Source organism: Cyanistes caeruleus, chromosome 2 (assembly GCF_971803275.1).
Source record: "Cyanistes caeruleus chromosome 2, bCyaCae1.hap1.1, whole genome shotgun sequence".
NCBI classification, from domain to species: Eukaryota; Metazoa; Chordata; class Aves; order Passeriformes; family Paridae; genus Cyanistes; species Cyanistes caeruleus.
Genome location: NC_141702.1, coordinates 31,437,984 through 31,454,220, shown reverse-complemented (window position 1 = coordinate 31,454,220; position 16,237 = coordinate 31,437,984). Strand labels below are relative to the sequence as shown.

The 16,237-nt window shown below is 35.5% G+C and overlaps 1 protein-coding gene across 17 annotated transcripts in view; it reads right to left on the bottom strand.

Annotated features, from left to right (window-relative positions):
* Window positions 1–16,237, bottom strand: part of SENP6 (SUMO specific peptidase 6) — a 74,089-nt gene that overhangs the window by 26,698 nt on the left and 31,154 nt on the right. For 10 of the 17 annotated variants that reach the window (XM_086876338.1, XM_086876339.1, XM_086876331.1 and 7 more), the window contains 4 exons: window positions 15,436–15,537; window positions 5,096–5,166; window positions 2,793–2,932; window positions 11–413 (listed from right to left, as the gene is read on the bottom strand). In XM_086876338.1, the coding sequence (XP_086732464.1) occupies window positions 11–413; window positions 2,793–2,932; window positions 5,096–5,166; window positions 15,436–15,537 (716 nt within the window). Of the gene's footprint in view, window positions 1–10; window positions 414–2,792; window positions 2,933–5,095; window positions 5,167–10,088; window positions 10,110–15,435; window positions 15,538–16,237 lie in introns of all 17 variants that reach the window. The other 7 variants (XM_086876330.1, XM_086876328.1, XM_086876334.1 and 4 more) reach the window with 1 other exon arrangement.

Genomic DNA, 16,237 nt, shown 5'->3' with positions numbered 1-16,237 from the left:
AGATACTTACTTGGATCGTTTAGTTCAGATGGTCTTGTACCCCTCTGTCTTAAGCTTCCTGTAATTTTAGGATTTTTTGTCCCAGTTAAAAGACCAACTTTTCCATTCTGTCGTAACATAGAATGTCCTACTACTTCATTACTCAGCAGAATATCCGCTGGACCTTTTCCAACAGCAGAACTGTAAAACTTCTTTGTGCTGAACCCTGTACCTGAAGATTTTTGCCCTGCTGAATTCTGATGTATTGAAGAACGTGATAAAGGTCCCACAGATTCACTTAATGTCACAGTTTGTCTGGAGACTCTTTGCAAATCCTTTAGAGAAGCACTTTCACAATGTCGGCATTTGGTCTGATTTTCATTTGCCCTCCCACAATTTGGGCATTCAGTAGAATAATCAATCTGTTCCGAAAGCTAAAGGAGAAACAAACACAATCAGTAATTCTAAGTAGAATGACACAATTTCTAGATCTTGCACTTAATTTCTGTTCAGAATGAATCATACAATCACTTAGCTTGGAAAAGACCTTTAATATCATCAAGTCTAACCATTAACACAGAACTGTCAAGTCATCACTAAACCATATTCCCAGGCACAATATCTACCTATTTTTTAAAATATCTTTGGGGATGGTGCCACAAAAACATCCCTAAGGATCCTCTTCCAGTGCATGAAAACCCTTTTGGTGAAAAAAAATTTCATTAATATCCAGTGGAGATTGACAACACTATATAAGCAATTACAGTAAGCAGAGAAAGCAAACATTAAAATACAGCTCAATTTTTTATTTCATTTAAGCAAATTAAAAATGTTCTAAAAGGAACAAATGTAATTTGTGGCAATTTTTTTAAAGCAATTATTGTTGGATAATTCAGATTTTCCTTCTTGTATTTTCTTCTGCAAACAAAACCTTGCATACTGTTCAGTGCATACATCTATCCACCAGCAAGATGGTCCAGTTACACCATTTCTGTAAAAACAGTTCCATGGAACAAAAGTAAAGTAACCTAAGGATCCATAGAGCAATGCTGGAGAGAATTTGAAGAAACCCTGTAGGTCAAATTTAGTTGTCCTTCCAAGGTATCTTGTAACAGCCTGGCAAGGCATGGAGGAAAATTCACGCCTCAAGGGAGATGAAGAAAAAGCAAAGTACATATATTGCTGTAGAGTCATGTGTCAGAGAGAAGAAAACAGGACTTGAACAATAAGAATTCCCCAAACTCTCAAGAAGCAAGCAGGGGCTACAAGGGAAAATTCATCCTATCACTGCAAAAACAGATGTCTTTTGTTTTTCTCATATTTACTAGATCCCATTTCATCTTGTAGTACAAGTGTAGAACTTGGACTTCTAAATCTGAGGGATTCAATACTAACATATAAACTACAGAACAAGTACCAAAGTGAATATGAGACATCTCTAGAGATGAAAATTTAGTGCATGCTATTGTCTCCTGGAGCACTGAACTCAAATGGCATAACCATTGTACTGTGAACTACTGAAGGCAACAAACCTATATCCCACCAAGAACTTTCAGAATTTACTTTTAAAGCACAGCTTTCACAATTTACACCTCTCCCCATACCTGGCCATGACATACCTCCAAAACAGGACTTCTACAGATGTGGGAAGAAATTCTGAACCCCAAATTTTAAGACGAAAATCATACAATGAGAATATACTATTTTTACAAAGTTTCTGCAATTTAACAAGGCTATACATACCATAGAGAAACAGAAGCAAAAAACTCCAAGTGTATAAAATATAATAGACCCTTAAAATCTGAGTTATGGGATGAGATAGCAAGTGATATGAAAACCAGTGTTGTGCCTCAGCACTGTTACAGGATGTAGTTCTTATATACTGCTTATCACATTGAAGAATTTCTATCAAACATTAAAAATATTCAAGAGAAGGCACCAAGAGTATCTGCAGGATCTTAAGTATAGAGCAATTGCACTCCCCTACTTCAACCACATGCCTAAAATTTTAAACCAGTTTCCTTATTAATTAACTAAATAAGCAATGGAAATGCCAAAGAGCAGTACCAGGTGTTTCAAGCAAAAGCTAAGCATATATAAAAATCATAGATCTATAATTTTTTTAGTTTTTTTTTTTTTTTAAACCAAGATCTCCTTACAGGAAGTTTTGCTCTGATTAGTCGAACAGTGTGACCTGTATGTGGGCATCATGAAACTTCCATAGTAGCTTGAGAAGTTGATAAAAAATACAAGAGAGCTTTACAGCAATTTCCAAAGTATCTTACATCTGATATTCCAACAAGTTCCTGACAAAAACATCCTGGTTGGCTGCATGTAGACCAGAGAATACCATTTGGATACCTAAGGAGCTACTTTTGCTGGAAAAGTGAACATCTTAATAAAAGGTACTTGAACTTTTACAGTACTTTTCTCTTTACTGAGTACAGAAAATCATGACACTAAAAAAAACCACAAAACTGTCAAAGAGCAATATATTATTCTCCTATTTCCACAAATTAAAATCATCAGTCTCTGGTTTACCAATTAGCCATTCAATTAGAGCATAGATTCTTTTTCTTTTCAGTGTAGCTTCTGTCTGCTCAAATCAGGAAAGAAGTATTTCATAGCTAGTAGCAATACTAGCACTTAAATATCTCTATCACTGTAAATTTTTTTAAATTATGTAAATCCTACTCCCAACTCTAAGGATTTTTAGAACATCAAACTGTTTTACTCCTGAATGTCTGTCCTTAAAGTATGCAACAACTTTTAAAGTTCAACAAGAGTTTATATATTTTGAAAATATAACCCACCTTTGACTGAGTTAAGCATTTTTTTGGAGCAGAAGAAAGACTCAAGTCAGATTGATAAGAATTGCAATGACCTTTCTGTCGCACCTTTCTCTTAATGTCAGATTCTGATTCAGAGTCATCTGTATTCTCCATTACACTGTCTAAAGGGGAAAAGATGCAAGAACATTAACAAGAAATGTCCACTCATATACTGTTATAATTATGATCATCTTACTTCTTTACATATACTAACTTGAACCAAACATAAACACATTTTTAAACCTCAAAAACGTATACTGTTTCAAATGCTCATGATTGATTTGTCGTATAACTAAAAAAAAAATCATTCCCCAAAGTAATTTAAAAAATGTAGTTTAAGTAATACTATGGCAGAGATGCTCACTGTCAATTTTAATCTTATATCTTTGCAAGAGGCTTTGGACTTGCCAATCTAGGCTAACTTCAATGCAAATCAAGTGGAGGGTCTGTTGCCAAAAATAGGAGGGGATGCTAGATTATGCTGATGAAAATCTTTACCACAGAATTACTGCTGAGTGCATTTAGAACAATTTGAAATGTTCTGTGTAATCTGTATTTCACATAATCATCAAGGCTGGAAGAGACTTTCAAGATCATCTTGTTAACTATTAACCTGGCACCACCATCATCACCTCTCAACCATATCCCCAAGTGCCACATCTCAAAGCCTCTTGAACACCTGCAGAAACGGTGACCCTGTCACCACCATAGGCAACTTATTCCAATGCCTAAATACTCTTTCAGTGAAATATTTTTTCTGCTTTCTAATCTGAACCTCCCCTGGCACAACATAAGGCTTTTACCTCTCAACCTTCTACCTAAGACATGGAAGAGACTGACCCCCCCCACCTGGTTACAACATGTTTTCAGGTAGTTCTAGAGAGCAATAAGGTCTCCCCTGAGCCTCCTTTTCTCCTGGCTAAATGCCCCCACAGCTCCCTCAGCTGCTCATTATAAAAACTGTGCTTCAGACCGTTCACCAGCTCCACTGCCCTTTTCTGGACATGCTCATGTCCTTTCCAAATGAAGGGGCCCAACACTGGACACAGCAGTGAAGGTGTGGCCTTCACCAGTGCTGAGTACAGGCGACAATCATTGCCCTGGTCCTGCTGGCCACATCATTGCTGATACAGGCCAGGATGCCACTGGCCTTCTCAGCCACCTAGGAACATGGCCAAGTGTCAACCAACAGATCTACCCCTTCATCACAAGACACAGTAGTAGTGAATTATACTGTCGTGTCCTGGTTTATACTGAGACATTAATTTAAATACTGTAAGAGTATAGGAACACAGAAACTCGGTAATTAAATCTCACTCTGTGCATTTTAAGAAATGGAATGTGTTGCACAACAGTGCCTTAATTGGTTTCACAAAAAAATGCTATTTATATACCTTCAAATGCAGTCTGCATATTGGAACTTTTTTTAAGACTGTATTTTTTTTAATAGACATAAACACCTTTTCAGTATACAGACTGATGGTCGCACAAACATCCCACTATGAGAAGACATCTCAAAACTAAAGAATGACTCATTTTCAAAAAAGAATTAGTAACAGGTGGTGTTTTCCTAAGTTAACTTACTTTAGAGTAGTACTGCTGAAGATCTACTTAACACTAACCTAATATGGCACAGCAGTACAACTTGCCAGTGCAGGTGACTAAGCAGCTGAACAGCAGGTTTTCAGACTCTATCTGTACTAACAAAGCTTAAAAAAACCCAGGGTATTTTCTTTTCCAATTTCACAATTTCCACACCTGAAACCAAACTATATCTTTTCTACTGCACTTCCGTCCGCGTTTCCTAACAATGATGTAAGAGCATGTTCTAGCTGACGCTGATTCTTTTATTAACTCCCTCAGTGTATGAATACACTTCATACCAAGTGCTGATTACTACATCGCATTTTTCTTGTACTAACACTGCTACAGAAGTTCCTCATCAATAATTCACAGATAAGTTGGGGGTTTGGGCTCAGACTAGTTAACTCCAGAGATCTGTTCCATCTCCAATTTTATGATCCTAAATTCTCCCTTATTTCTGCTGCTTTTAAAATAACTGAAGTCTAATTTAAAATTATTACATGACTGAACTAGTTGCAGAAATCTGTCAAGAAGGGCAAAATCATCCCTTCATGCACAAACTCGTACAAAACTAGAGTAACACAACGCTGTAAAAGTAGATATACTAAAGGTTATATGAGATTTAACAACGTACCCACCCAGATCAGGTATTAAAAAAATTATTCTCTTTAGAAGAAATGAAAACTCCAACAGCAACTTACCCACTCCTTGAGACCGTGGTAATCTAATGTGGTCTGCCTCCACTTTCTGAAGCTGAGGTGGGTATTCTTTTCTGGAAAACCAATTAAATGTATGGTTGTTCTTTTAAGAGACATCATTATAATTTAGCCACAATTACACATGAACAAAGTAAACCTGAAATGTATCTGAAAGCTACAATAAGTAGCTTCTCCTATTACATGCTATTTGTACACATTTACCAGAACAATAGAAACAGCCACAGTAAATGTCTTGGAAGTGTTTCTGACCTACATCTCCCCTACACTCATCAATAGTCTGGAGTCTGTCACTTTTAGACCTAGGTTTCCAAATATTGAAGCCTGCATCTCCTCCTCCTCATCATTCATGAAATACAAAACAGATACTTTCAAAAGCCAAGAATAGAAACAACTATTATTTTAATATTAAAGTAGATTCCACAGGTTCCACAACTTAAAAAACAGGAAGAGAAGATGCAAAACAGAGGAAAGAGATCCAATGTCAAAAACTATTGTGGTCAAAAACCAGAAAGAATAACACAGCAGGCATGGTTACTATATATTTGTTTTTAAAATACTGTAATATAGACAGCTGGTATAACTTGCATAATACAGATATCACATATTTTTGTGCAAATTAATGTACTATATGGCATTATTGCAAGATTTGAGTCTCCTGAAAGATGTTTTCAGTTTACATACATGTGTGTCAAATCATGCTGACAGCAAATTAAGATTCCTGAAACTCAGTGCATGTGGGTTACTGTTTGTAGCACATTTCTTTCTCAGCCTTGCAGCAACAGATTACTATTCTTGCCACAACAGAAGACGGCAAACATCTGAAACACAGGAAGCCTTCCCAAGAAACTCACCAGAAACTGGTTTTATTGGAAAGTTAAGCACTGGGCTGCAAATGGGTCACATGTCCCATATTGCTACCTCTGATTACAAGGACATCAACAGCAAGAGAGCAAAGCAAACAGCTGTAGGCAGTAACATCTCCACTAACAGCTAAATTTTGAGGACCCATCTGACAAAAATTTGGCTATGGCTGAAGTAGCTCTAGGTGTAAGATTTTATTTCTTTCAGCACAGCATTTCCTAATGCATCAAATTATAAAACCTTTGAATTTTCTGCATTTCTAGGTAACATTATTAACTAATATCTCTGGAGCAAGATTAATCTACAGTGCCCTTTGGGACACTTCTTACCTAATACCAAACACATTTGACTGTGTTGATGGGCTGCAGCTTCAAAGAAAATTCTGGCAGAAAGAAGGACTGAGAAACAAGCATGGCTATTCAGAATGTAGAGATGTCATAGTACTTTATCATGACTGCTGGCAAACATATCACAGATGACAGATTAGGTAATGTATTTGTTACTGATTGTGTCAAATGTGTTTCTGAAACCCTAGAATTTATTTTTTTTTAATTACCTACACACACAAAAAGTAAACCAGAATTGGAAACTCAAGTATGAATATTTATTCATAAATTAAACACATTATTTTTTAGATAGTTTTCCTTAAAAATTCAAATCACGTGGAATTACTTTAAGCAGAATTAGTGAAAATAAAAGGCAAAGCTCAAACTCATTATTATGAGAAGCTGTACTGTCAAAACCAATGCTCATGACATTTTAAAGGGTAAAGAAACCTCTAACACCATTTTAGATTTGAAAAACACAAACACTGCAGTAAGGGTGCAAGTAAGTTGTGTCACAATTATCTTTCACTAGTAATTCACAACAATAAGTCTCATTTTGAACATAATTACTTCTAGAAAAATTATTTTCTGTAAGATGTCTAAAATGTATAACACATGATATTTAAAAGAAACAATATTGAAACTATTGGTCATTTAATTGAAAGCAAACAAAGTAAATGATATGGCAGATTTAGAGTACTAAAGTACTAGAGTACTAGTATTACCCTTTTAATATGCAAAATATATTTATCTTATTAAGATAAATTCATTATCTATCATATAAAGCTAAATAATCCTTTTACAACATATCAGAATACACTAGCATTATTTATCCCATCTGAATTTTATGTTAGCATCACAGACTCATATTTATAGCTCTTAAACAGCCGAACACTTGCAAGTGTACAGAAGCAGTAGCAAGAAAATGTGTATCTTTCTCCTCCCACAACATAGAACTCATACACTCACAATGAACCAGTAACACCCAAACCCAAGTCACAAAAACCAGCTTCAAGAGAACTAAGGCTTCCCAACACACTTTAGTGTGGTTAGCAATTCAACGTCAGGCTTGAAGTTGCTCTGAATTAGAAAGAAAAGTGAAGACAAATTTAAAGACTATTTAATTTTAGATTTCAACTTAAAAAAAAATGGAAAAAAATGCTTTCTTGGAGACAGTGACAGCCCTTCCACAAGATGGCAGCAACTTTAGCCACCTTCTACGACTTTCCTTTCCTGAAAAACCCACAAAGAGAAAGGGAGAGCACAACACCATGAAGTTTTTACAGACTAGAAAACAAAATTGCCCTTCTAAGCACAATGTTTGTTGCTGCCTGAACAGCTGCAGATCCATTAATACCTTCTCCAGTAAAATACTTAATACACTGAGCCATTTAATTGTGAGTGCAGAAAGAGAAAGCAAACTGGTTATTTTTTAAATAAAATACTGTATTCACCTTTAAAAGGACTTTTTGGAAAAGAAAAAAAATCTTAGAACAGTTTTAAAAACATACAGCACTTCAAAACAAATGTCTTCTTGCTGTTAAACCCTGGCCAAAGCTATATCTTCCATTTCAACAGGAACAATTGAAGGATCAAACAGCTGAGCTGATCAAGATGCAAGATTAGCTATATACTGTGTCTAACAGTTAAAAAAAACAATGCTCAGAGGTGAAACCATTTTAGGCATCTTGTTTATCTCTACATTATAAGCACTTTTACTATCTTTAGGTACAAGGGAAGTAGACATGTATTTGATAAAAAGCAATCTCAGGAAGTAGTAAAGCATCAAACAGAAAAACATTAATTACAGGAGCAAGGAAGATCAAGCTTTTTCTGCAACACACAGGATTGAAACACTGAGGCAGGCAGTCTGGACTTCCTGGAAAGCATAATGAACTTTTGACATATTTTACCTGCTAAATGCTACAATATTCTTGAGTAAGCATGTTTTGCCCAGACAAAATGCTGTCACCGATTTCGTATTTTCAGCAAACATTCATTATTACTGCTATATTCTCTTGTTGACAGAATTGGATTTTTAGTATCTTCACACTGGCCTGGTAGACAGACCTTTATAAAACTTTCTAGATAAAGTGACATTTTCACTTAAAATTTCATCTCTAGGAAAACAAAAAAGTGGGGGAGGGAAGGGGGAAATGAGGGGAAGAGGCAGGCCCACAATTTCTGGCTATGCCAGAAAACAAACACAAAGAAACATCTGGATCTGGGAATTTGGGAGACAGTGCTAGCTATGATTTGGTACAAGCCACATCAAAAAGGCTGCACCAAGCCCTAATTTTGTTGAGGTGCAGGCTTACACAAGAGCTGTGTTTAATGGACAGCCTGGCTCTTTGACAGTCTGCCTTATTCAGCCTTTCCTCTACTTCTGCATGCACTGATTTGGAGATGTATAACTGCAGGCAGGCTGTTGGTTTCTACATCATTACACAAAAAGAGTGTAAAGCACAATAAGATTGAAGCACAAAGCTGCTGAGGTGAGATTTACCTTCAGCATGTGTTAGAGCAGGAGCAGAGTAAAACCAAAGGCTGAGAAGAGAAGCAGCAGCACAGGGAATAGGGTTTTCAGAACACAGGTCAGCAACCCCATTTGGCCCAGAAAGTCAGGAGCTGCTGCTGCTGCACTTATCATGACAGTAATGATTAAAGCTAAATTTAGCAGCTCCTGCCTACATCATCTTCCCCTGCTAGGACAACAACAAAAAGCAGGCAAAGAAAAAGGAACATATCCAGTAGTACTGGATGAAGAAGCAGCAGGTGTCCCCGTGAGAAAATTAAGATCACACCAGCATGGAACTCAAACCTTTTCTTCTATGCCATACAGTGACACTAACTCGCTGATGAGTATCTATTTGATAGTTCTTTTAAGAAGTAACAAAAGGCAGTAGAACAGAAAGGCTTGATTTTCTGAATTTGAAATAAATCTAGAAAATCCTGAATTCACTAAGAACTGTGCTATTTATGTCATTATTAGTTAAACATCATATATACTTTTAAACAATTCAACCTGGTATCAAGCTCATACTGCTAAAAGTCACCTACACAGACAGGATATTTACAAAAACTCAGTGAGTTCATTACTACGAAGAAAACATTTCCACTACTATATAAATTAAAGCTATATATGAAGAAAAATAAATGCATACTATTTCATAGTGCTAACAAAATATTAACAGCAGTAAACCAGATGCAAAACAAGTGAGAAATTAGCCTGAAATGAACAATAAAAACCCAGTGTACCAGGTTTTGCTATACATTCTCTATTAACAGCTTTAACATATGCACTTCGTGAACAAAATATACACAATAATACAATAAAAACCTTTAATGCTTTTCAAACCAAGCTGAGATGATAGAGTGAAAGCTGTTAAACAGCCTACTAAGAGCTTCAGAATAATTTTACTAAGGTGCTTCAGAACCATTCTATTATAAAAAGTTCACTGCTCTACAAAAAGAATTAGCACTGAATTCTTAAAATCCAGAGAATATTTATGCAATTTTGCATTAGATATATAAATAAATTTCTGGTGGAAAATTATCCAAAATTCAGAGCAACACAGCATTACTTAGAGATGGATGTAAAGGTCCTTTTTCAATAAAAGCAAGTAAATGAACCATAAAAACAGAACTAAAAACAATCAAACTCTACCACACATGAGCAGATATGATTGACTAGATTGAATATTCTTTAACTAGCATTAATACAGCACTTAATCAGTTAATTTTCATAATGCTTATTGCCATGCTCATTTGATCAACAGTAAGCTTACCTTTCCTTTCGGTCCAGATTGCTTAAAATATGAAAAAAGAAAAAAACACATAAGATGTAAAGCCCCACATGTGTTGCACATCACTAAATGCAAAAGTTATTAAATATAAATTGTAACTGTTTCATTGTCTTTCACTCACCAGTCTAGATTTCAAACAAGCAACTATAATTTTTTTCACCACATTATTGTCAAAGTAATTAGAAATGCACAAACACTACTTTACAGACAACAACAGTCAGTGGTCTAAATAGTACATTTACTTGATTCTTTTTCAATGAGTAAAATTTTATTAACTCTGAACTTAACCTGGTGAATCTCAATTCACTTGCAATGCAGAAGCCAGTAAGAAGAATTCTAATACATGACTTATTATCAAGCCTCATTTCCAATCACAGGACCATGTAGGTTGGAAAAGACTTCTAAGACAGAGATCAACCACTAAAACAATCCCTGACTGCCATGCAAATGAGAAAAATATTATATAAGGAATTGTTTCCAACTATTAAAAAATATGTGTTTAAATTGAGAAACAAATTTCATCAGCAGTCCTTAAATACTTAAGAAAGCACATGGAAAGGCTAGAGAAGGATAAATGAAAACCTCCTTCTGAGGTTTAGGCAAAAAAATAATCTCCCAAAAGAACCTAGGAACTAGGGCCACTAGTTTTACAAGTATCTCCATTATGACGAGTTAACATAGAAATGAATGTAGCTGATGCTCACAGTTCTGGTCCTTTGTATACCAAAACTGATATAAAAATAAATCTAACTAAGCTTAGCACACAGACAACTTGAAAATAGCATCTACATGTCTTCTGTCATTTCAAAATTTACAATATGGAATGCTGTAAGCTTTTAACCTATGTGACTGTTCCTCCCAAATATCAAAAGCCTAACAGACTTCAGACATACATTACATTAACTGTATTCTAAAACAGAACAAATTCAAATTGTTTCCTGTTTCACTTCAGCCAAACTAAACAGAGTAATGATATACAGTAATAAAAACTCATCCTCCTTTTCACAAACAGTGTGCTCACAAGAACAGAGCAAACTAATTCTCTTGTTACTCAGAAAACAGCAGGAGTGGAAGCAAAGCAGATAAGAATGTAGTCCTGATAATCCTAGAGAGTGCAGTATGAAAGTGCTCTGGTACTCCATAGTGCTCTGGGAAGAGAGCAAAAGGACTTCAAAATTCTCAAAATTCAATGTGACTGTGGCAATACAGTCACATTAAAACTGGGGTGGGAGGTAATGAGCCAGTGCTGTGTGAAGGTGGAGGAGAACTGCTCCTAGTTGGGGCTACTCTTTGCTAGCAATAAATGCTGCTTTTGTGCAGGTCACATCACAGTTTATCAATCCAGTCAGATCCAAACCATGTCTGGATGAAGCTATATCCAGTATCTTTGCATCCTTGGCACAGTTAATATATAACTTGAATTAACTGTTTACAAGTACTTCAAAGAGCCTGTTAAGGGGCACATACTTAATGCAAACTTAAAGGCAGGAAAAAAATTTCCAGAATGCCTGATATTATGCACTGTCATTTCATTAGATGCCTTATTTGTTTGGTTTAAAATTCTCCACCAATCTAATGCATTTAAAGGAATTCTCATTTTTATACCTCAGGAAGATTAAGAGGTGAGAATTCTAGACTGATTACTGTCCCTACTAACTGCTTCATGCAGCTCATGCATAAGATTTGTTAAACATGCGGTACATACATGCTGTTTCAATGCCAAGTCTAGAAGAACAGTCAGTCAATAGCATAAGACAGAACTGTGCATCCATTAAATGAAGCAAAATAGTGTGAACCAACTACAACACTAGGGCAAGCTATATCTGAAAATCTGTCGTTATCAGAAATGAACAAATTTTAATTTAATCCCCAGATTCCACTGAAAAAAACCCCATGAATATTTATCATAATATTATTATGAAATACCAAGTTTTGTTGTGCTAGAAACTTGCATTTTACAAATGAGTGCAACAGATACTCAGACTTTAAATTAACATGCATGAGCAAAAAAATTGCAGGAGATAAGAAATGCAGTACAAATCATACACAAATTAAACGTGATAGAGACTGTAACTGAGTTCATAATCAGCTTGCTCCATGTGACACCATCCCCACCCAAAGAACTCAGTGTAAGTAACAGAATCTGTTACGTCAGTGCCAGAGACTAAAATTGCTCAACTCATTTAATAATGTTTTTATTTTTAATTATCCTTTCAAGAACCTACCATGATTTAAGTACAATGTATTAGGTTAGATAAAATTGTTTTCCCCATGTTGTTACTGATCACCACACCATAACATGATCTACAAATGCAAAAAATTAACAGAACATAACTTTTTGTCTCCTGCAAATTAGCATAGGAAAACAAAACAAATCAATTTAGAGTTCAATTTCCATGGTATCAGCTCTTCTGTCTTGATATATAGCTAGAATTTTATTCTTGGTTTGCCACTCACATTTTCTGCAAATAGTCCTTTTTGAGGAATCACTGCCAGCATTTACTTTTAAACTCAACTATTGCCTAATGTCAGTAAAGACTAGTCAAAAAAGGACACCAAAAAATTCCTACACTAGTAAAATATATTATATTACCAACCTGAGAAGGTCTGGAATTTCACATTATGGTCAGTTTTAAACAGTCCTATTTTAGTTGGCTTTTTTCTGACTATTGCCTTCTCACTCAGAAACCTATGTTTTCAACAGCAAATAGCCCTGAAACTTCTCTTTTTTATTTATTAAAAAAAAAGTCTGTCAGGAAGCCGCATTTTATTAATTTTCAATCCTCTAACTCCAAAACAGATTTAGAAGCTTTTAAAAAGCAATTAGTTGAGTCAGAAGCTACTGGAATTAAACACCATTTGCAAAGTTCCTATGTAAAGCTCACCCTCAGTCAATTAGATCATGCTGGTTCTGATATCCTCCAGTAACAAAGCACTGCTTGGGATTGTTATGACTATTTCCTGCCTTTAAAACTCCAAAAATATTCCTAGCATTAGAGTTAATTGTCTGTTGCTAATAAAAATGAACTACAATAACAATCCTAAAAGAAAGCATATTTAGAACACTCAAGATGACTACTATCCAATTACTTCACACAATATGCAGCTTGCCTATGTTATGCATTAGTTTTCTTTCTGCATGTCACACATGCCAAGTCACTACCTTTTTTTTCTTCACATTACATTGTAGGCTTATAAAGAAGTAAATTCCACAGGCAAGAAAGGCAAGTAGGCAAATCTAATATCCCCTGAAGATTAAGAATTTCTGGAGCAGGTTTAAGAAACCTATGGCACTGAACTTGGTAAGATGAATCCATTTTGACTGGCTGTTTGAAAAATCATTTCACAACAAAACTCAAATCAAGTAGATGAGTACTATCAAATCAACATTCAGAGCAGTCTTGCATGATTTTGCTTAAATCATTTTCATTAGCACTGCATATAAATATTTCAGAATTACAAGAAACCCCACAAACAAACAACTCCCCAAAAGACCCCCACAAATAAACAAAAGCAAGCACACACACAAACAAACAAAACCCACCAGAAAGGCAAGAGCATGAATGCTTAGAGATGCCCCACATTTTCCTCAATAGGACACTGAACAAAAATATTCTAAAAGGGACGTCATGCAAGAGAAAGCACAGCTGATTCAGCCTAAACCACAATGATAACATAAACTCCATCTTTCAGCTTAATGAATGGTAAAAACTGTCAATCCTTTTTAGTCATCAGCCTCACACTGATGGCAAGAAATGTAAATAATTGAAAAGAGAGACACTGCATCTGCTATTACTAAGAGGAAGGAAATGTCCCTCCTACATACCATACATATACCTATATACCATTTACAGACTTTAGCACTGTTGGAAACACAAAAAGGCAACAACCTAAGTCCTCAAGGACAAGATAAGACAGGAACTCTCCTGTGAGGAAAGGCTGCATGAGTAGGGTTGTTCAGCCTGGAGAAATGAAGGCTCTGGGGAGACCTTACAGTACTTCAGTACTTGAAGGGGGCCTAAAAGATAGATGGGGACAAACAGCTTAGCAGGGCCTGTTGCAATAGGACAAGGGGTAATGGTTTAACACTAAAAGAGGGTAGATTCAGACTAGATAGAAGAAAGAAGTGTTTTACAATGAGGTGGTGGAACACTGAAACACACTGACCAGAGACCTGGTAGCTGCCCCACCCCTGCAAACATTCAAGGTCAGGTGGGATGGGGCTCTGAGAAAGCTCACCCAGTTGAAGATCATATCCCTGCTTATGGCAGAGGGGTTGGACTAGATGTCCTTTCAAGTCCCTTCCAGCCCAAACTGTTATTTTGTAACTGCAAAATTCCTTTTTCTATCTATTCTATTTATTCAATGACAGATTAATACATGTTTGGATCACATCATGCATTCACATTAGTATGTGAGCTTTCTTTTTCTGAAGTCTGCGAATCCAACTGAGGGAAGCAGGATGAAAAACAAAAAAAATTATAATGCCTGTATACAAATCCCACCACCCTAAAAAATCTATACTAAAAAACAGAGAAGAAAAAAGGCAGCAGAAGAAGGAAGCTATAAAATGCAGACAGGATACAGCACTCATGAGGAATGGTGGAAATACACAGAATTCACAAACAAAAAGAGCTCTGAATGGATAAACTTTGAAATAAAATTCCTTAAAACAGTTGCTATCTCATGTTTGTGAAACATACTGGGTGTAAAAAATAACTAGAATCAACCCTGCAATTTACAGAGGTTTTACAGGATTTTAAGTCTCAAACCAATGAAGTTCAATTCAGCATAGTTCCATAAGATTCCCTTGTTTCCAGTCATCCCTTCTAAAAATCATTTACATAGATACAAAGCTTTGCTTCTGTTAGTTGTTCCAATTTATATGTTTTACACTATATTTACAGACTATACACAATATTCAGATCTATGGTTTAATGTTTACATGGATCTTACACAAGCTGGACTTGCTGTGACTTTGTATTTGCTGATCACGTTGTCAGTTATGTGGACTTCTACTGCAAACTATGTTTGTCTATGTCAAGGCATTTTCTCAAAATATTCATATTAGCAGGTGCCCTCCTACTACCTGCCAGTGTTCTTGAAAATTACTAAATTCTAGTATTATGATAATAATTCCTAAATGGTTTTATGAAACTTTAGTAATTAAGGTCAAAGCTTTCATAATCAAGAATGCACTCATGTGATTACTTACATTTTCTTAAAACACTTCATAGCATAAGGATAAGCATAACATACATGACATACAAAACCAGAGAGGACTTTTTACAATTGAAACATCTGGAGCAACAAATGTAATTAGTCTTACCTTTGGGCTGCTGTTTTTACTACAGTTGTCTGTGCGTGTGCGTGGTGAAAACGTCTGCCATGTACCACAGTCACAGGACCTGATATATTCTGAGCATTTTCACTGCAAACATACAGAAAAATGTTTAAGAAAAGACTCTGGTGTGTTTGTACAGTCTTAGGTAAAACACGTGGCATCCTAATTTTACAAAACCAGCCACACAACACCAAGTATTAAAGTATTTCTGAAGCAATAATACACATTGTTAGGATGCTTTTACAGGCATAAACCATTCAGCTTTATATTAAAATGGACATATAAGAATACACACAATTTTTTTTTCCAGGAAGGTAAAGATTTATTTACTCAACCCTGTACTGAAAAAAGACATTGCCTTTTTTAAGAACTTGTAACCATTTATAACTAATTTTATACCTTCATCTCTCATTTTATTAAGGCACAATATTAACTTCTTTAATATGACTTAAGGGGCAAAATGTGAACACACCGAATTCAAGAATATCCCTCATAAAAAAAAGTAAACACAGCAAATTTATGGATTCAAGGTGACTTGTAACTGAAAAAAATCAACACATTTCAAAAAGAATAAAGGAAGGATTCTCAGGTACTCATATCTCAACAGGACTCTTATTCACCAATACATCTTAGCATTTCTAGGGTCTCTTAATTTGTTACCTTTTGACTTTTATCTCATTATTATGTAAAACCAGTAATTACAGAGAGAAGATTTCTTACCATTACCCTCTATACTAACTAGATCAATAAGACAGTGCTCCTTCAGAGATCATTAAACCCTAAGAAT